We start from the raw sequence: 21690 nt of genomic DNA, 5'->3' as shown, positions 1-21690 counted from the left end.
CCTCCCTTTCTTCCAGACTATCAGGGACTCTGAGGTTCTAGGAACACACAGCCAAGAAGATGGAAGCTACACAGTGTCTGTATGGGGGTGGATGTGGCAGCAACAGGAGCCTTGGAGCCTCATCTCTCACTAGGAGACACCTCCCCGCAGCTGCCCCAGATCGCTCCCTCCTTGAACAACTTTCCCTTAGTTAGCTAGGGCCAAACCAGACTGCAGAGTTCAACCCAGCATTAACAGCCCCGGAAGAGACCAAGGCCCTCCAGGTGGAAAGACAAGGGGGGAGATTGCCATAGGATAGCTCAGGATTCCTTTGAGGGGGTGCATCCCAAGAGCTCTCCTCCAAAGTCCTCGGGGCTGGGAGCGCAGCACGGAGAGAAAAGCCACACCCAACTCCAACTCCCTTCCCTCCCCTCCCAGCCCTGCTCAGAAGCCTCAGCCATCCCTGAAGCAAGCCTCCACCACCGCCCACTCCCACGCCCACCCCACCCCCCCCCCGCCACCGTGGCCTACAGTCCGAGCACAGCTCGGAATAAAAATATTTGTGGGTCTAAAAAAAGAAGCAAAACCACCAACACAGAATTCAGTCCCAAACCCCACACAGGATGCCTGCACTGCAGCTGACCAGAACATCCAGGCTGCTGATGGTCCCTTAAGCTGGCCAAGAGGGGTGCAGGTCGGGGGACCCAGAGGCTCCAGTAGGGCAAAGCCCAGTCCATTCGGTAGCTCTGTGCTTGGGTGAGGCGGAGGGTCAGGTGGCCTAGGAGAAGGACATCCTCTTCTCCCCAGCGGGAGGGCTCTGTGGGGCTAGGCTGTGGGTTTCCACGGGCATTTTGTTGTCATGGGTCGGGGGGCCCGGAGATCCGCCCCTGTCGCAGTCTTTGACAGTGGCAGCTGGGAAGGCAGTGATTCCCCTGGTGTCGGGGCAGAGGGAGCTGGCCCCAGCCCAGATACTTCCTTCTCTCTCCCTGGTCAGGGCTCCGTCCTCATTAAGATGCCAAGCCTGCGGCAGTGGCCAGGCGTTGGATGCTTCCCCAAGCAGCCTCGGCCCCTCCCCCTGCCCCCAGTCCACAGAAGTGATTTCTCAGCCCCTGCATTTTCACAGCACTCAAAGGCAGATGCATCAATCCCTCCAGGGGCTGGAAACGTGCGGAGAATGACAAGGGGCCGTATGTAGGTGCCAAACAGATTCTCCCCGCCCCACCCCCCGGCTCCTGCCCACTCCACTGCCTGGCTCCCTGAAGCAAGCACTGTCCCAGCCTTTCGCCGGACCTGGGCCCCTTTCTCGGCAGTGGGGTTTCCCTGGGACTTCCTAGAGGCCCAGGAAGTGGGAGCTAGAATCTAGAGAAGGCGGGTTGAGAAATAGACGACCCAGAGGGGCAGACCTTATAAGACCTGCAAAGAATGAAGCCTCCTGCCATTGGAACCCTGCTGTGCCCACATGTGCAGACAACACGGGGGATGTCTGACACCCCCCTTAACTTCCCAATAGCCTGAATGTCAGGGGTGCGGCCAAGGAGACTTTCCAATGATGGAAAGACAGGAGGCAGGGCCTTGACAGGGTTCAGATTTCAGCTTTTAATTCTGTGGTTCTTTAAATCCAGAAAGTCCAGTTCTTGAAGTTCAGAGGAGAGATGACACATCTCTTTCAAATTTAGGAAGGAACTTGAGCATGGTTTACAAGATGGATGTAGTCCACTGTCGCCATGGTTTTGTGTTTTGCTGTCGTTGTTGTTTGTTCAGTGTTTACCTGTAGGCGCCATTGTTGACTCCCCAAAGCATCAGGACTATACTTTCTAGAAAAGACAAATTAGAAAATCGTCTTGAGGGGGAGGAAAGGAGGAAGGCGTGGAGCAGATGGTCAGGGGATGTGTGAGGCGTCCCAGAGGCCCCTGGTTCGGTGTTCTTTCCTTGCTGAGCCTGTCGATGAGGTCTGCCCATGCACATATGCAGAGCTTGGAGCTAACACACCTGTGCAGATGATCACCTCTGCAGCAGTGATTGGCACCCCAGCTCCTCCAGTCCCAACGTGAAGATTGTCTCTGTGCATCGTCAAGGTCTTCTGCTCCCAGAAGTCGGAGCTGAAGAAGCATGGGCCACAGCCTGCGTCTAAGGGAAGTCTCAATTGCATTCATAATACTTAAGATTTTCTGAGTTGTTGTTACAGTCTTATGGTTTGTGTATCAGCAGCTTCTCTGTGCATTAGAGAAGAGGTTATCTCTCTGTAGATATAGATAGATAGATAGTTAGATATATAAATATATATATATTATATATATATATATATATATATAATATATATATATATGCCAAACTGCCTTACAGGGTTTTTATTCTTTCTTTTTTTTTCAGTGTTGTATGTGTAGCAGGCACTTGAGTTTATATGAAGATGTTTGCTTCAGTCAAGGATGGAAGAAAAGAGTCTGTGCAGTGGAAAAGAAAGGGTGTGAGGCCGGGAAAGAAGAGGCAACAGAATATGAATTCACGACCACTGGCCACCACTAGCCAAGGATGTCCAAGTAGATGGGGGTGGCTTTCCCCAGAGCATGGAGGATTTTGTAGATCTCCTTGATGTTCAGCCGCTGCTGCGGTTCCCTCTGCCAGCACCCCAGCATGACATCGTACACCTCTTTGGGGCAGACTCGGGGCCTCTCCAAAACACGACCTTGGGTGATGCACTCAATGACCTGAAAAAGGGAGGAGAACAGGGAAGTTATCACCAAAGCTCAGCCTTGGCCCTGTGGCTCAGGCGCAGCAGAAGGCAATGACTTCACTGATGAGCTTCAGTGCAGAGGCGGGGTACCCTCCTGAGGCTGGGCTGGAGACCAGAGTTGCACGTCTGTCCTGTGCATGGGTTCCAAGGGCCATGATCCAGCACTGGCTGGTCCAGCCCACTGCTGCCCTCTATTCTCCATCTCTTAGGCCAGGCGTAAAACTCCCACAGACACTCTTCCTTCCACTTCTCTCTTCCTCTCTAGTCCTGAGTCTTATCTAGATGACTGAGCTGCATTCATTTCCCACTTGGCAGTGGGGATTGGCATCTGACCTGTCCCACCCCCTCTGAGGAGCCTGCATGATTTTGAAACCCCCTTGAAGGAGCTCTGCCCCTCCGTGGCTCCCACTTCCTGTCAAGCTCCCCTCCCAGGCACAGCCTCGGTGCACACGTGAGGCTTACCTCTAAGCCATTACACATGTCCCTTCCTCAGTGAGGCGCATCCTCCCTTGCTCTTTGCACTAAACCATGTATTCCGTTTCTTGAAAAGTCCTTAACACTAGGACTAACCACCTGATTCACCACTGCCCAGCTGGGTGTCCAGAGAAAGTCAATTAACCTCATAGGATCTCAGCATCCTCACCTGTAAGATGGGGATCAAATGTCTCCCTTGACCACCTCCTAAGACTGCTGTAAGGACCACATGAGGCCAGGGAAAGGGATTGTATGAGCCACTGTACCAAACGGGAGGCCATAGGGAGGCATAGGAAGGAAGCAAATAACATACAGGTGGACCATCCCCAGCTGGCCCTTCAGGACCACGCCTGTAATTTGCAGTTCAATTCCAATTCCTCAAAAAGATTTCTTTGCTGACACTGTGAATTTTCAAGATTCTATCTTACAGTTCTCAGGTTATTTTAACTTCTGCCTAACTCTCCCACTGTAACCTTGGGCAACGTATGTACCCCGAACCACAGTTTCCTCATTTTGAAGACAGACCGTGATGATAAAATCACACAGAATTTTCTCTAGTAGAGTATGTGAAAAATGTTATTTCCTCTCTTTGCCCCCATTAATCTGTATATAGTTTTTATCTCCCTAGGCTGCCCCCAACAGCGCCTTGTCTGGAGTGTGGGCTCATGTCACTCTGACTCTGAGATGGCTTGTCAAACAATCACTGTGTTAGCACTTTCCTGGTCCTGGTCACCCCAGAGTCGGCAAAGGCCCACTAGGCTCTGTTCTTTGCCAGCCTGAAAGGTCTCCAGCTGCTCCTGTTCCCTGTTTTTATTTGAACCCTGTCTCCACCTTCCATTATGTTCACCTCCATGAAAAGGGGTCCAGTTCAAACTGCAGTGGCCGCTGCCTAGTGCTAAGATCAAAAGCACTGAAGGGTGGTGTCTCCTCCAATGTGGGGCTCTCCAGTTTGTCAATTTCAATAGAGAAACTCATTATCAGTGACTGTCAGGACTTCACTGCAGGGGTTGGTAGAGTGGAAGAGGTGGCTGGGAGTAGGAAGCCCATCTTCAAGGCCAGTGCCTTACCAAGCAGTGTCAGAGATGACCACAAGAGCCCCATTAGCTACTCTAAGCCAGTTTAGGTATCCAGGACAGATCATCTGCTGAGACCAATAGAACCCTCAGCCCAGATTCCCCTCTTTACTAGGGCAACCAAACTACATAGGGGCTGTGATCAGGGTGCCTTGTGTGCCTGAGTGCATGCAAATGTGCCAGCGTGTGTACACAAGCATGTGTATATATGCATGCATGCATGTGTATGTGTGTGTATGTTTACCACTACCCCCTACCCAGGAAAACAATAATTTTTTAAAGCATCACAACAGATGAGTTCTGATATACACACTTACATTTTTTTTAAAGGTTGTCAAAATATTTTGTCCTATTTTGGGAAATGTGGTCAGGACCCATTCAGTTTGCAAATGATGAGATGTTACAAATGTAATAAAATGCCTTCTTTTCAGTCTTTGACATTTACTTAATTAAACGATCAGGGTATAGGAAAGCAAAAATGAACATAGCTTCCAAGAAGAGAGACACTTTCTGGAATATTCAGATAGGATTCTAATATTAAAAGGTCCTCATGTTCATGTTTTCCCAGAAAACAGAAGACCATAAACTGCAATCTTTTATAGGTCTGCTGGGTTGGGAGACCAAGCCCTTTACTGTCTACAAACTGGACTGAGTTCCCTGGGACGACACAATGTCACTGAGAAGCATCTTGCTTTGGACCACGGCCCAAGCCTTCTCCAGGCTGATGCTTTCACCTCTGGCCAGTCCATTCCAGAACCCCAAGGAGCGCCCTTTCCTTTGTCCTGAATTTCAACAAGTGTTTGTGTGAAAAGTACTGAGTTAATATAGGCTAATGTGCTTAGGAAAATGCCTGGCACTAAATGTTAGCTATTATTAAATTTGATGACTAGCATTTTTTATTAATATTGTAAATCAAAAGTATAAAATACATAATGTGTGTATTATTACATTTACTGTTATGATTCATCTTATTCCTGGAAGTCCACACACAGCTCTATCAGTAACATGAAATTTGCCTTCCCAGTTCACCTTCCTGCACATCTCTGGGCCTGGTCTACCTAAAGCCTTTGGGGACCCAGATGACTTGGGCATAGTAGGTGTTTCCACAAGATGGCACAATTGAAAAACTCATAGTTGTTTATTGTTTTCACTTTCTGTCTTAGTGAAACACTTGTGATTTTTAAGTGTAGCAGAGCAAACAGAACCGTGACTTGCATCTCAATTTCGACATCTAATTTCATGCTCTCTTGACAATCACAGCACATTTCCTACAGCTATAATTTTTTTCTACCAAGAAGGTCTCTCCTTCTGCTTCTGCCAACATTTGCTCTGCTGGCTCCAAACCCCACCTAATGTTTTACACACTCTAAGTGCTGGCCTGAGATGTCTCTTATCAGTCTGCCTCCAAATCAAGGTTCCCATCTGTCCCCTTTCTGTACCTCTGTGTTTGAGAGCTGGAACCATGGCTGTTTTCCATAGGTGAAGATCTCCCAGAGAATCACCCCAAAGCTCCACACATCGCTTTCCGTAGTGAACTTCCGGTACATGATGCTTTCAGGGGGCATCCAACGAATGGGGAGCATGGTGTGTCCTCCCACCTAAAACGGGTCGAGACAGAAGCACACACAGTGACCAGATTGCCAGAATCAGTCACATCAGTCTGCACTCTTCATAGGCAGATGCCCTCTTGATGCATCTTATTCTAAGATAGCCAAATGTGATGCAACTTTTGTGATGGGTGTGGGGGGCCAGTGGAGATTAAGCCTACGATACTGCAGGCAGCTAGAGTAGCAATTAGAGATAACACCTAAGGGAAGGTACATTCCTTGGCATGGAATATAAAGAAAGATTACAAGATGACTTGAAGTGGGAGAGAAGATTTCAGAATCTGGTACTACAATCAAATCTAACCTTGAGAGGGAGTCCAGAGGGAAGCCACGGAATCACTGAGCAAGGCTACCAAGTATCAGAGTATTTGCAGATATTAGGTTAGACTCCTTGGCCAAGGAGGTTAAAGCACAGCATAGTCCATGTGCATCTAATCTGTATTATTACTATGACTTTAGCTTTATCTGACAATCTTGAATTTCTCACTGTTACTTAGAACTCAGTGTTCTGAGTGAAGGGGATAGGGAAGTTCAAAAGTATGAAAGACCACATGCTAATGAGAAATCAGGTGGACCAGAAGAGAATTCACAAGCGTTCTTAGCAAGATCTCAAAGGCCAGTAAGGAAAGTGCTTTTTTAAAATAGCCCGAGGAGGACATCAGCCACCTGTGGGTTTACAGATCTGACAGCCAAGGGCAAGAGGAAGTGACTGACATTCAGGGTACACTTTCCTGAGAAAAAACATTAGGGAAATCCTCACTGCCCAGGAGGTTAGACATATTATTAGCATAAGTGGAAGAAAATTCACAGCATGTTTTCGAACTCAGGAACTAACTGTATCATTCATAAATAGAGCATCAGAAATTGGAACTTCTGGCTAATACATGAAACTTGTTAGAAAACTGCTTTCGACTGATAGAAGAAGCTCTCTATAAATGTCCTGATGAACTATTGGTATTAATCAAAGTTCTCATTTTTATGATGGGCCAGTTGGAGGAATTATAATCATAAACACTTAAGAAAGAATGACTTGTTGGCAATGGGCAACCTTGTTTCTAAAAAAAAAAGAGATCGTGTTTGCCTTATCCACTTGAAGTATTTTAGAAGATAAATGATAATATGGATTTGCAGAAGTTGTTTTCAACCTGGGATTTTATAATCAAGGTAGCTCTGTATCAAATGTAAAGACAAATGAAGGTGTTTCTTTCAGACAAACAGACTCAGAAAGTTTACCACTCATAGCCTTTGAGAAAAACAAAGAAGAAAAAATTAATTGAGGATGTACTCCAGAAAAACGGAAAAAGAATCTAAAATATACGGTGACTTGGAATATAACAAACAGTACAAAGCAAATAAGTCACAAAAAACAAAATTTAAATCTAAATAATGGTCACTAATGTGGTAGTAAAATGTAATATAATTACTAATAAATGATTCCTGTAAAATAGAGGCATAAAGGAAATAATAATAGTAATAATACAAATAGTACTATCTCTGCCATTATTAACAATATTCTGGAATGAAATGTCCAGATAATTTCAACAATAAGTGCACAGATGAGTAGGTAGGGAAATAATCAAAAGCCTGATAAGGGCTCTGTCTTTTAGAAGGAAGGGCAAGGGAGCTTACAGAAAGTCATCAGCTGTTGATTATAACAGTTTAAATTTAAATGTGCTTGCTAAAATTTTAAAGTAGCTTCTAAAAGAATAGAAATAGTACATATAGCTTCCAAACCAGTTTCAAGAAAATAGAACCAAAAATCTCTAACCAATACCAAAAAGACTACAAAAAGGGGGAGGGATAATAGTGAATAGCAAAAAATGAAAAAGAAGTTTAAATAATATCACTATAAACAATAAGAATTAATGGGTTATATATGATACCTTTTAAATAAGAGAAACATTTATGTTAAAAAATCAAGATGCATGCTATCTAGAAAAGACATATTTAAAAGGAAATAACAGAAAATACTGAAAATTTTGAAAGAATTTTGAAAATACTGAAACTTTTGAAAGAATACAAAAATATAACAAACAGTAAAAAAAATTGAATATACAATGTGTATAATATTCACTATACATAATAATATATTACAATGTATAATTGAATATATAATATATATTGAATAGATAATATTCAATATGTGTAATATACATTGAAAATATAATTCATATATAGTATATTGAATATATGTCATATATTAAATATAGAACATATCAAAATTGAATGCATATATGAAAAAATTTCAGAAAGCCAAGAACTAAATGGATACAGAGTGGTCTATATTATATTTGAAGATGGTAAAATTCGCCATTATGAAAATTATGAAATTTTTTGCTCCAATTAAGATAGCAACAAAAATGTATAACAAGTAAAACAGGTTATAAATAAAGGAAAACTAACAAAGCTACAATTACAATGGAAAATTAAAACACTTATTTTGCAAGATGATAGATCAAGAAGACAACAAAAATAAAGATACATTTAAAAAATAAAAATAATGAGTTTTAATTGATATATATGAGTGATGCATGTATATTTCAGCCTCCTGAAAAAGTTGCATATTATTTTCAATTATCTAAAAGGCGTTTATAAAAACTAATCACATATTATCCTCACAGGAACTCTGAAATTCCAAGAGAAGAAACAAAGTAAACATAAGGTAAAAATAAAAGAAGAAAAGCCATTCTTTCAAAAGATGCCCAAAATTACCAACACTCTTTACTGATTAAAAGCCCTAATTCATTAGTAATAAAAGGTAACTTCCTGTATTTAATATACTAAATATCATATTTACTGATAAAACATTGAAAGTATAGAAGGTATCTTCTATTACTGATTTTATGTAATACTTTTCAGGTGGCCCTAGCCACTACAATAAAGCAGGAATAAAAACAAGGTAAAAATACTGAAAAGGAGGAGTCAAAACACCATTGTTCGCATATGATATGACAGTTCAAGACAATTAGCTAAAAAGCAATTAGAACCATTATATGATTTAGTAAGCTACCCAGACATGAAATGAATATACAAAAATCAGACTATTCTCATGCACTAGTAAAATGACTTCAAAATTCAATAGAAAATAAACATGCTCGTACATTAGCAACAACAACAAAATGTTTAAGATTCCTAGGTATAGCCTTAGCAGAAAATATACAAGGTCTATGTAAAGAAAAGTATTGAAAAACATAAAAGAAGATCTGAATACATGGAAAGATTGTCTTTTCCTTAGATAGGAAGACTCAATATCATGAACCTCTCATTCTTCCCTAAAATTAATCTAAAAATTCAACACAATCTAAATAAACCCCTCAATGGAATGATATATGAAAACTGACAATATGATACCAAAATTTATCGAGAGGAGTAAATATTTGATTAAAATAAACTAAGATATACTTGAGATAGAACAACAAGGGACATTTGCTGTATCAGATAGCATTAACATATTATCAAACTATAGGAATGAACACACTGTGTTACTGGCATAGGAATAGACAATTTCACTGATCAATGGAACAAAATAGAGTCCAGAAGCAGACCCATGTATCAATACTGGAATTTAATATATGAAATGATAGGTTAGTAATCAGTGTTGGGACAATGAACTATTCATTTAAAAAGTACACTTAGATACCTACCTCACACCATATACAAAAATCATTTCCAGATGGATTAAAGAGCTAAACATAAAAAACAAAACAATAATCATATTAGAAGAAAACTCAGAAAAGTATTTGGATAACCTCAGGAGAGGAAGGCCTTCCTAAATAAGACACATGTTCAAGGAGCCATAAAGGACAGAATTCAGAGACACCACTGGTATAAAATTCAATACTTTTGCATGGCAAAATACAAAATAAGCATAGTTAAAAGACAAATGACAGAGAAAATATTTGCAATATATGTAACAAGGAATTAAAATCCATATATTATAAAGTGCTTCCTTAAATTAGTTAAGAATAAGAAATCCAACAGAGAAATGAATCAAGGGTAAGAGTAGATGATTCACAAAACAGCTACAAATGGCCACAAACACGTGAAGAAATGTCAATTAAAACAATAAAAGACACATTTTTTAAATATTATGTGGGGGAAATGAAGAGACTGGTATTATCCAGTGCATGAGAGGTCCTGAGGAAGAGTTATTCCTTGCTAAGACTGGGGTAGCCTTTTTTGAGGGCAGCCTGGCAGAATCTGTCCACACTAAAGATGTTAAGTGTCTTTTAATCCAGCAATTTCACTTCTAGAAGTCTTGGAAAAATACTTGCTCATGTAAGTAAAAATACTTCGTTGAAGATATTTTATTTCATTGTTTTTAAGGGCAGCAATTTGTTCATCATGAAATGTATATGCAGCAGTTAAAAAGAATACAGTGGAGTTATGTAGAGTGATATGTCAATACGTCTAGGATATAGTAAATGAAAATGCAAAACATTAAAAATATATATTAGCATTCTCATTTACGTAAAAATGTGTATGCATAAGCAAATATATTAAAAGGCAATAATGTAGTATATAACTCTGTAAATGCATAGAAAAGGTCCAGAAATATAGCCATTAAACCAGTGGTTTTTTCTAGAAAGGAAAGTGAGAGTGAGAACCGACTAAAGAGAAAATTCCATTTTTTTTTACTATAGTATGTATTTCTATGCTGTTTGTAATTTTATCATAATCGTGTGCCACATTTGAAAATTTTAAACAATAAAAGAAAAAAAATAAACATATGACTAAAGGAAAACCAGTGGACCTAATTTATTTACATTCTAAATCAAAATATTACTTTTGAGGAAAAATTGGGTTTTTGATAGAATCTAGTGGAATGGTTTATTGTACCTGGTTTCTTAAATAAAAAGAAAAAGAGGTTAGGAATATGGGAACATTTTTCTTGATGAAAAATGGTAAATAACAGATTTCTCCAAATTGATGCTGGTTGTTTGCCTCATTTGATGATTTTATACACAATCCGGAAGAGCCATTCCAAATTGAAATTTCCAAGTTTACCGTAAGAGAAATTTGAGTGTGCTGGTGTAAACTTTGATGAGCTTAAGCATCTGGGCAGAAATTATCAGAAGGGTATTAATTGGCCACAGAGGTACCACTAATTTATCAAGATTTTCTCTGGGCGGCACCACCAATGTGGGTGAAGTTTATATGACATTCCTTCAGAAGTGGACTAAAACATTTCAAGTGAACTGTGATATAACAATGAAAAGTAATAAGTTGGAAGTCAGAAGCTTATTCTGATGTGACTTTTGACAAGCTCTTAATCTCTTTGAATTTCAGTTTCCTCATCTTCAACATAGGATTCAAGCAACGGCCGTATCTAAAGTGAGATGATGTATATAAAAACCAACTGAGCACCACTAAATACAAAAAATAATACACATAAAGTGCAATGACTGTGCCCTATGTGTAGTGAGCAGCAGAACAAACCTGATTTCCTAGATTGTCCATATTTCCCATAGATCCACCTAGACTACACTGACTCTCCTTCAGAGCTACCTGCATTCTTGTGTCCTTCTCCCACATTGGAGAGATACAGTCTGGGAAAGGTAGTGGTCAAATCCTTCCTTGGTAAAAAAAAATACTGACAAATATCCCCATGGTGAAACCTAGCCAGGCGAGCAATGGGCTGAAATAATAATCTTAATAAGAATAGTCCTGGGTTTCCCTGGTGGCGCAGTGGTTGAGAGTCCGCCTGCCGATGCAGGGGACACGGGTTCGTGCCCCGGTCCGGGAGGATCCCACATGCCGCAGAGCGGCTGGGCCCGTGGGCCATGGCCGCTGAGCCTGAGCGTCCGGAGCCTGTGCTCCGCAATGGGAGAGGCCACAACAGTGAGAGGCCCGCGTACCGCAAAAAAAAAAAAAAAAAAAAAAGGAATAGTCCTAATTAATGCACACTAAATATCAGCCACTGGATGTTACACACACCCCACATTTAATCCTCTCTCTCATCCTATGTGGTAGAATTCCCTAGTATCCCCATTTCACAGATGAAGATAAGGTAATTTGCCTAGGCACTGCCTGAGAAATTCTTGCTAATGATCCAAGCTCTCAATGAGATACATTAAGGAACTGAAAGCTGAGCCTTAAAATAGGAAATATATAGGAATAAGGCGAAAATTCCAAGAACTGAGTCTAAAAATAAAATAACTTCTTGGAGATCTTCGGATTACACTACCTTGAGTAATACCTTCCACCGCCTCTGTTATTGTGTATTCGGGTGCTGTCAGCCTGATCTGCCTTTACAAAGTTGCCTATTACCTAACGATGTCAGCGGCCACTGATGATCATTGCCTAGATCCATTATTTCACTAGTGGCTTTAAAAGGGTGACATTCTAATTCTAGCATTCCCTCTGCATAGATTAGTTGGAAATCTATGAATAAAAACTTTCCTTCAGGGTTTCCCTGGTGGCGCAGTGGTTGAGAGTCCGCCTGCCGATGCAGGGGACACGGGTTCGTGCCCTGGTCCAGGAAGATCCCACATGCTGCGGAGCGGCTGGGCCCGTGAGCCATGATCGCTGAGTCTGCACGTCCGGAGCCTGTGCTCCACAACGGGAGAGGCCACAGCAGTGAGAGGCCCGCGTACCGCAAAAAAAAAACAAAAAAAACTTTCCTTCACTAACTATTTGGTTACACTGATAACAGTTTATATTAGAAACTCCTTTGATTTACCAGTTCTCAGAATAATGAGTCCCTTCCGTAGCATCCTCCAAAGGTGACCAGTGAGAGAGGTTTGTTTTGTTTTAGTTTGGTTTTGAGAAGCATCATCAATTCTTTGTGCGCTTGTGCGTGTGTGTGTGTTAATACATTTGAAGTGTTTCCATCAATTATAATTGCTCTTTTTGATGTTCACTGTTCAATCTTTGGCCAGTAGCAGCCTCTTCAAGTTGGCACCTCTCACCAAACACCAATGGTCTTTGATAGCATCCTTGCTTTCGGACAAGAAAAAATATCCTAGGCTCATCTTGTCCATTTGCTGCCCTGGCCCTAGACTCAGTCATTTTTTCAAGGAACCTGGATCCTTTTGGTGGACAATGGAATTTAGAGACCACACTATGGAAGCCAGGAATGCTCACTGCTGTTGGGTTGGTCAGAATTTCTGGGTCCTTATAATGGAAATAACTAGGAAAAACTTTTCTTTCGAAAGAAAATACTTCAGGAGTTTATACTGATTTTTCCAACTCAAATTTAGGATTACAGAGCTTTTACTTGACTTTGGTTTTATATCCATATTTTTTTTCTTATGCTGAAAATCTTGATTCTTACATTAGTAGTATTACTTACTTGCTTTATCCTAATATATATATTTCAAATTCAGTTCAAGTATCATTACTAACAACATGATTGCTGAAAGCTGTCTACAGTCTTTGCAGTTCTTTTCATCTTTAAGGTATACCTACTAGGGACATACCTAAAACATTGCTATGTTTTAAAGTCACGTGAAGTAATTCCTCTCTGAGTGACGAAGTCACCAACCTAATACACAGGTTTATCTGTTTCATTTTGCTTTTGATTTTTAAGAGTTGCTTTGCTTTTTCTTTCCCATTCGACATAATGTTTTACAAAGATGCAAAAACCGTTACATGGTTTTAAAGTCAAACCAAAAAATCAAGGTACATGAAATCTAAGTCTAGTTCCATCTCTGTTCACTCTCCTCACCCTGATCTCCTCCTCCTCCAGAGGCAACCATTTTATGTTTGTTTTTTAGTTTATTCTTTTATTGTTTGTAACATAAGCAAATATGGATTATATTCATTTTCCTCACTTTCATAAATGAAAGTAGGATACCATACCTGTTACATACTTTACTTTTTTTCCCCACTGGGGTTCTCTCATTCCTTTTATAGCTAGATAGGACTCCATGTGCATGATCACACCACAGATTATCCAATCAATCCACTATTGATAGGACTGGGTTGTTTCCATTCTTTTGTTATTGTCAACAGGGAAATGCTCTCTTTAAGTATAGCTCAGGTGGTTCTCACTCCCCCTAAAGGGTAATTGCCTAAAATTTCCATGGAGTGTAACAGGCAGAGATAGACTGCAGTGCCCACTGAAATGTTGTCAATAACATAACTTTGGAGATACATGAAGTCTTTCCAATGGGTACCCAGGCAAGGATAGTTTTGAAGGATTATGCAGATCCTCAACTCTCTTATGAATTTTTTCTAACACTGAGAACCCACTGTGGTCCAGCAATTTCCCTGCCAACTGTGCATGCACACACACACACACACACATGCCTGCCACTCTCAAAAGGAAAGACAAATCTCTCACTCATTCTAAATCTTAGGATAGAAAACCTACAGAGGACAAATGAATAAACTCTGTGAAATATTGGTATGGGTGTTGAAAATGAATGTCTCTAGTGACTGGGAAATAAATTCTTTTGCAAGTCTGGTGGTTTCCAATTCTTTTCAAACCACTGAAGGGGGACAGACTTCAAAGAATTATCAGCTGAGAGAAGGTTAAAAAGAAATTTTGATAAGAGACCAATATGTGATCTTAGGCAAAAAATGAGATATGAGTTCAAAGAATTGTTATGTTACAGTAACAAAATTCTTTCCTTTCCCATCCGGTTTATTGTGAATAACGTTTCTCATTTCTTATATTTATAAAAATGAAAAAACAGTAATAGAATTGACCCTGAACCTTAATCTAATTCCTTACCTTAGCAATAAATAATATTCATCAATGAATACAAACTAATCGAAAAATATAAGATGTATTTCCAAAAATATTATACACCTTATCTTTCACATTCATCAAAAGTTGTGATATATATACATTATTTTGATCTACTGCCTATTTCTGTGTATTACTAATAATTGTAGTGATAGCTCAATCCAAATCTCTTAACATCTAGAAACTTATGATCATTGGGCATTAAAAATTATATTTAAATCTTTGTACATATTTCTGTCACACTAAATTATGATAGAACGGCCAACAAAAGGCTTTCATGCATAAAACGAGAATCCATAAGGATAAAATTTGGTAGGGAAACTGGAATGAAAATATAAATTCAAGAAGGAAAAGGAACCATGTAAACCTGAGTGTTTAAGTACTTGTTCATGTGTTTTATAGATGATAGGTCAAATTGCTCTGGTATTTAAAGTTCATTAGCATTAAAGGAGCGATGTATTTTTTTAATGTCAATATTTACAGCGCTGTGGAAATGACATACTTAAAAGTATGGTGACGATTTTAGATGGCAACTTAAAACATGCAAAGGGACATACATGGTTTTTCAAAATTCTTTTAGGGGCATTAAAGTTTGAAGATGACAGGTATAGAGCCCGGGCATCTAGAGTGTAAAGTTCAGAGTCTCTCTGCTAGCTTCTATCTTTCCCCAAGGCTGTATGCCACCCATCCTCAGGCCTGCAGCTATATCCTGGGAGAGAATGTGAAAAGAGGAGAGCAAAAACTACAGCCTCACCTCCAGCCTCAGGTGCTTGCCTGAAATCCTCCAGCCTCATTTCTTTCATTCAAGCCTTCAGCTTTCACTCCCAGCCTTGCCCTGAGGGCCAGGAGTAAGTGGGATTGAAGGGTGGAAAAGCAGGGTGGCTGCAGAGGCTGCCAGGTTCCTTTTCCTTCTGGGGGCAGGATGCCCTGGGGCAGAGTGTTCCTGGTGGGAGGCAAACCTCTCCCCTCCCCCCGCTCCACACCGCCATCCCTTCTGTTCGCAGCCTGCCTTTCCTGAACAAGGAAATTGTCTTGCTTATTTCCATAGAATGATGCCAACTTCCCTGCAGTCAGAGGGAACCCACTGCTGTGGGTTAAAGAGAAACTCAGCTGAGCTCGAGAAGGCTCTCAGGTCTCTCCATCTAATTACACAGAAAAGGAGGCAGCTTCTTCAAAGGACATACAGAAGCCCGCTTCTCCCCCAGAAGTTCAAAATGTCTATCCTCACATAACTCTGACAAGGTATAAAGGAGACAAAGTGACCCATATATTCCAGATAAAGAAATAAGGACCCAGCAAAGGTGAGCAAATACAGGGCATTATTGATACCAATGGAAGGATTCAAGCTTCCTCTGGAATCACTAATCTATATGCGCCATGTCAAAATCTGTTAAAGCAGATGAGAGTGGCAGTTGCTTTCTGAAGAGTTATAGAAACTTTGCAATGTACATTAATGGTAAAATACCCTAATCAGGAGATTATCATAAAGATTGTCATTTATGGTGTCATTATTTTTTATTTATTCAATTTTGGGTTTTTTTGCGGTACGCAGGCCTCTCGCTGTTGTGGCCTCTCCCGTTGTGGAGCACAGGCTCTGGACGCGCAGGCCCAGCGGCCATGGCTCACGGGCCCAGCCGCTCCGCGGCATGTGGGATCTTCCTGGACCGGGGCACGAACCCGTGTCCCCTACATCGGCAGGCGGACTCTCAACCACTGCGCCACCAGGGAAGCCCTATTTATTCAATTTTAATCTCTCTTAATTGCATGTCTCAGCACATAGAAGAGTCTCCATATCCATTAAGGAAAATAAAAGGCTTAGCATATATGCTTTCTTCATCCCCTGGGAAGTCTCGTGGTTTCCCATATGCCCCAGTAGCTTTGCCTCTTACACCCAGCTCTGCTCGTCTGAGCAGCTCATCAGCCGGGCGGGGGGCAGTCACCTTGAACATGCCCCAGGTAGGAGTCCCAGCCACTAAACACAGTCTTTAAAATCACTGCCACTCTTATTCCCGAGGGTCTGGGGTTTTCACCCACATGGGCTGCATATCAGTATTAGCTACATCCAATACAGACACATACATCCATACATCGAGAAGGAGACTCTTTAGATGAACATATGTGCATGTCAATCACATGCATGTGAGTACAGTCATGGATACAAACACAGGTCTGTCGTTCATGCCCTGAACATATGAAGTTGGTGAACTCTCCCTCTGATACCTCTTGAAATAAATGACCTAAATGTAGGGGGAAAGGCCCAAAGTTTTTTTTTTTTTGCTTTTTTTCATTTTAACCATTTTTTAAAATTGGAGTATAGCTAATTTACAATGTTGTGTTAGTTTCAGGTGTACAGCAAAATGATTCAGTTATACACACACACACACACACACACACACACATATATATATACACATACCTGTAGTTTTTCAGATTCTTTTCCATTATAGATTATTACAAGATATTGAATATAATTTCCTGTGCTATACAGTAGGTCCTTGTTTACCTATTTTGTATATTGTAGTGTGTACACATTAATCCCAAACTCCTAATTTATCTACCGGTCCCCTGCTAATCCCTTCGGTAACCATAAGTTTGTTTTGTGTGTCTGTGAGTCTGTTTCTGTTTTGTAAATAAGTCCATTTGTATCATTTTTTCAGATTCCACATAGAAGTGATATCATATGATATTTGTCTTTCTCTGTCTGACTTACTTCACTTAATATGATAATCTCCAGGTGCATCTATTTGCTGCAAATGGCATTATTTCATTTTTTTTCATGGCTGAGTAATAGTCCATTGTATATATATATCAAAGTCCTTGCATCCTGTCTCCAAGATAGCAAAAATAAATGATTTCACTCTAAACCAGTTGGTTAGCTTTGCTGACAGCCTCAAAACTCGCCAGAATGGCAGAGCCCTCATTCCTGGAATTAACCTTCTCACTGCCCGCCCCACTCCAACTGCTGGGCTCTCCTAATAGCTCTGTCCCCACATATATGGGAGGCCCTCGGAGCCTTTGAAATGGCAGCCTGCCCTCAGGGAACTCTCTAAGTTCTAACTTCTCTCTCCTCCTCCTCTTCCCTTCTCCCCTCACTTTCTCCAGTGTGGTCTTCTGAGTTGAGGATGCTGTATTTTCAACCAGCTTTTCACCTCCCTGCCCAGCTCTAAAATTTGATCATTCACTAGGCATGCTTCTTTGGTGTCTGAACCTATACTCTTTCCCTCCAGATGCCATCTGGATTCCTGGTGCATCTTTAGGGGACCAGTCTGCGCTGCAACTGCACACTGTCCAGCCCCTCAAATCCAAGTTCTTTAGAATCCAGGGTCTGAAAGGAGAGATTCAACACTAAAGCTATAGCTCATGAACACACAGGGCTGGGAAGGGCCTTGGAAATTACCTAATCCCCCTAAGGGCATAGAAACCTTGGCTGGAAGAGAGGCAGTGACTTGTCCAAGGTCACTAAGGAGAGTAAATGAAATGGAACTAAAGTTCCAAAGAATCTTGTTCTCAATGTGAACATTTTAGTGGAGAAGAGCATACATACATAAAGGTGTACAAATCAAAAACACACAGATTGAATCTCATGAAGTTTAAATTTTGGATCTATAGTCTCCTTTTCTCACTGATGTGTACAGACTTTGGGTCACCTGGCAGAACTCTGAGCTTCCTCCTGTTGTAATGGTGTGTGCCTTCGGGATATATTAGCTTGAGTATTTGTTTGGTTTAGACCTACAATCTATGTGTGTGTGCACTCATAAATATGTGTCTGTCTGTGGCTTCATACCAGTTGCAGAGATTTCATGATGAAACCTTTATACAAAAGATTGAGATTTTCTACAGTGACATCAGACTTCTGACTTAATAAGGCAAAATTGCTTTTGTGTTCTTTTTGTCTCTCTTCCTCTTCCCAATCAAGTAGGGCAAATTATTAGGTAACTTCTTATAGACACAAACTGAAGATCACGGCCCCAGGTCTAATGGGTGCTTGGAATTCTTTGGAGGGAAGGTGGAGAGGAAACTCACAAAGACACTATTATAGCACTGCTCCCGCCCTCCAAGCAGGGCTTAAGCAAGAAACGTCCCTTTAGGAGAACTTTGGTGGAATGGATGTTTCAGGCTGAGCCTCTAGCCCCAAGATTAGGAAAAACCACTGGAGTTTTCCAAAAATACAAGGAGTTTTAAGAGCCAAGTTGTTTAGCAGCGTGAACCTAGAGGATAAAGGGGCCCATTGTGATTCTGCCCAACTCTCTTACCTAGAGCTGCATCTGCCCGGAGCAAGTTCTCAGATGGAAGCCCCAGGACACATACCTTTTATAACTTCCCCTTTTGTTTTCCTCTTTCTAAATCCTGCCTAAATGCTGGCACTCATTCTGAGAACTCATTGTCCTTTACTTCCCCAAACAATGTATATTTTTATAGAGCTTACATTGCAAGTTCAAAGATGTGGGCTGAAAAATGACTTGGCTCTGGTTTTCTTTTCCAAATGCCCAGACGTGGAGCCTCCTGGCTGCACTCATATCTTCTCATGGAAACAAACTTGAGGGATGTTGTTAAAAGGGCCTAACTTGCTGAACAAAGCCGGAGATCTCAGCTCAGCTCAGATCCATGGATCACACTGGATCCAGACTGATCCATTCAGACCCCAAGTGCTTGCTAAACATCAATAGGTAAAGGAAGGCAGGAGGATAAAGCCTCTTTGTGATCAATCTAGATTTTTAATTTACCCTGTACAGCTCAAGCACTGATAAGTTTTGGTTTAGATTCAGATTTATTTAGCAAAAGTAAGATAATCCCTTTCAAGCAAGAATGGCTTTGCTAAATATTTAGAGGCCTCCCCAAATCTGAAAAATATAACAACTGCTATTGAAAATGTGTCTATATAGGATGAAGAAACAGAAGATCCAACAGAGCAAAAAGGATAATTTATAACTTGGCCAATACCCTTTACTAGCTAAGCAACCCTAGGGGATGTATTTGACCTCTGAAGACTCAGCTTTCTAGGGTATAAAATGGGGACAATAATGCAGCTACACAGAACATGTACAGACACTAAATGAGATATTAAATGGAACAGAGGCATGGTGGGTTTTCAGTACACATGCTCATGCATGTGACTTTGGATCAAAATCTTTCTTGAAAGATGCTAATTTCTCAATGTCTATGTTTAATGAATGAATAGCACCTCTCAATTTTTCCAGGGACTTGGACCGTGGATTCTGCTCAGTGACCCTTACAACAAAGAGACACCATTCTTGATTTATGGATAAGGAAACCATCTCAAGAATGGAATGTCAGCAAGTCCATGGTGGATAGAGGCCAAGCTAAAAGTTAATCCACTGCCACACTCCAAATCTCTCTCACTAGGGGTTTTGTGGGTTCAGGACAATTTGACCTACAACACTGGGAGTGGCTAAAAGGAGCTTCCAGGAGCAGTGTGGCCACTGAACCCGGATCCTTGGAATATGTGGCTGTTACCAAAGCAGGGTTTAGACACTTAGGAAGTGCACCTAATGTGAACCTCAGGGAAGACAAGACCGGGCCAGTTAGTGGCTGCATAGCCTGTGAGAGAGGCCTCAGGAGAAAAAAGGGAGAACAAGATAATATGAATTTTAAAAAGCAAAGACTAAGATGGGATCTTTTTCCTCCAAAAGCAAACCGAATTATAATTGTCTCCTCCAGCCATCTTCTCAGAGATATTAATAACAATAGCAATAATACTTCCTATTGAATGAATATCCCACCAGCCTTAAGACAACAGCATTGAATTCTTTAATCACGACTCTAGTTTTATGATATCATCTTATGAGCCTGGGCTTTCCATCCAAGAGCAGGGGTGAACAGACAGCAAATATGCACCAATGGCTCCATGAGAGAAAGAGCTTTTCTAATAATCGCTGGAATAGCCTCCCTTGAAAGCCAATGAGGCCTTATCTGTAAATAAGCTCAGGCTGAGTCCCCACCTCTTAAGCTTTGAATGAGAGGCTAGACTATGTGGCCTTCTTAACTGAAGGCTTTGTTTTTTTTCTCTAATTTCAAGATTCCAACAGCCTGGCACACTTGACCCGCCATTTATAATGTCTGTTATGCAGACCCAGTGCCTGGGTCGTGGGAACACCTTCTTGCCCTTCCATTGCGAGGGTCCCAAATCAGCTGTCCCAGAAACAGACAGCTTAAAACAGCCTCTGTTTGGTGCTCCTGATCTTTATCTCAGACAGAATGTGTGAGGACTATTTAGAGAATGTTTATAAAGCCTAGCCAGTAGCATGAGACTACCATTGAAAGTACTGACGTATAGCATTATTTCCTACAATGACAGGGATTTCTGTGCTGGTCTGACACCTGCCATCATGAGGGGCTGCTTCCGAACTGTCTCTAAAAGAGGTTTGGCCAGCTGCGGTCTTCCCATTTCCCTCACTGTGAGAACCCTCGGGTCATTCATGATGCATGTGGCTCACACATCTCTCATCTCTCTGGGCCAGAGGTTAGAAAAGGCAGGTAGCTGTTTCTGGGTCAGTGGAAGGTAAGACCTAAAGCCTCTAACAAACTTTGCACCCTGCATGCTCTACTCAATGCTGTTGAAAAAGCATAAGATCTCCCATTAAAAAAGCTGCTGGGGGCTTCCCTGGTGGCGCAGTGGTTGAGAGTCCACCTGCCGATGCAGGGGACACGGGTTCGTGCCCCGGTCTGGGAAGATCCCACATGCCGCGGAGCGGCTGGGCCTGTGAGCCATGGCGGCTGAGCCTGCGCGTCCGGAGCCTGTGCTCCGCAACGGGAGAGGCCACAGCAGTGAGAGGCCCGCGTACCGCAAAAAAAAAAAAACACAAAACGCTGCTGGGTGCAGAAACAGGTCCCCAGAATGGGAACAGAAGGTGGCCCACCCTTAAGTAGATCGTACAGCAAAGGCAGTATAACATCATGATACAGCGTTAGACAAAAGGTCGCAAATTCATAGCCATGTCACCTCCGGAAATCACTTAACCTCTCTGAGCCTCGGTTTCTCCATATGTTAAATATCAACTGGTATTTACTTCCTAAAATGACCATGAGGATTAAGTAAAATAATCCACGTAAAGCATTTGGCACAGTATCCAGCACATGGCAAGTGTCAATACAATGGTCCCCATTAGCACT

At 41.5% G+C, this 21690-nt stretch overlaps 1 protein-coding gene across 4 annotated transcripts in view; it reads right to left on the bottom strand.

Moving 5' to 3' along the window:
• Positions 1–2498: 2498 nt before the first annotated feature.
• NTRK3 (neurotrophic receptor tyrosine kinase 3) overlaps positions 2499–21690 on the bottom strand; it is a gene marked incomplete at both ends in the record, with an annotated part of 382825 nt that continues 363633 nt past the window's right edge. For 3 of the 4 annotated variants that reach the window (XM_079699625.1, XM_079699627.1, XM_079699628.1), the window contains 2 exons: positions 2499–2684; positions 5697–5855. In XM_079699625.1, the coding sequence (XP_079555751.1) occupies positions 2499–2684; positions 5697–5855 (345 nt within the window). Of the gene's footprint in view, positions 2685–5696; positions 5856–9508; positions 9551–21690 lie in introns of all 4 variants that reach the window. The other variant, XM_079699626.1, reaches the window with a different exon arrangement.

The sequence above is a fragment of the Hyperoodon ampullatus genome (genome assembly GCF_949752795.1).
Source record: "Hyperoodon ampullatus genome assembly, chromosome: 3".
NCBI classification, from domain to species: Eukaryota; Metazoa; Chordata; class Mammalia; order Artiodactyla; family Ziphiidae; genus Hyperoodon; species Hyperoodon ampullatus.
This window is presented reverse-complemented; position numbering and strand designations above follow the sequence as displayed.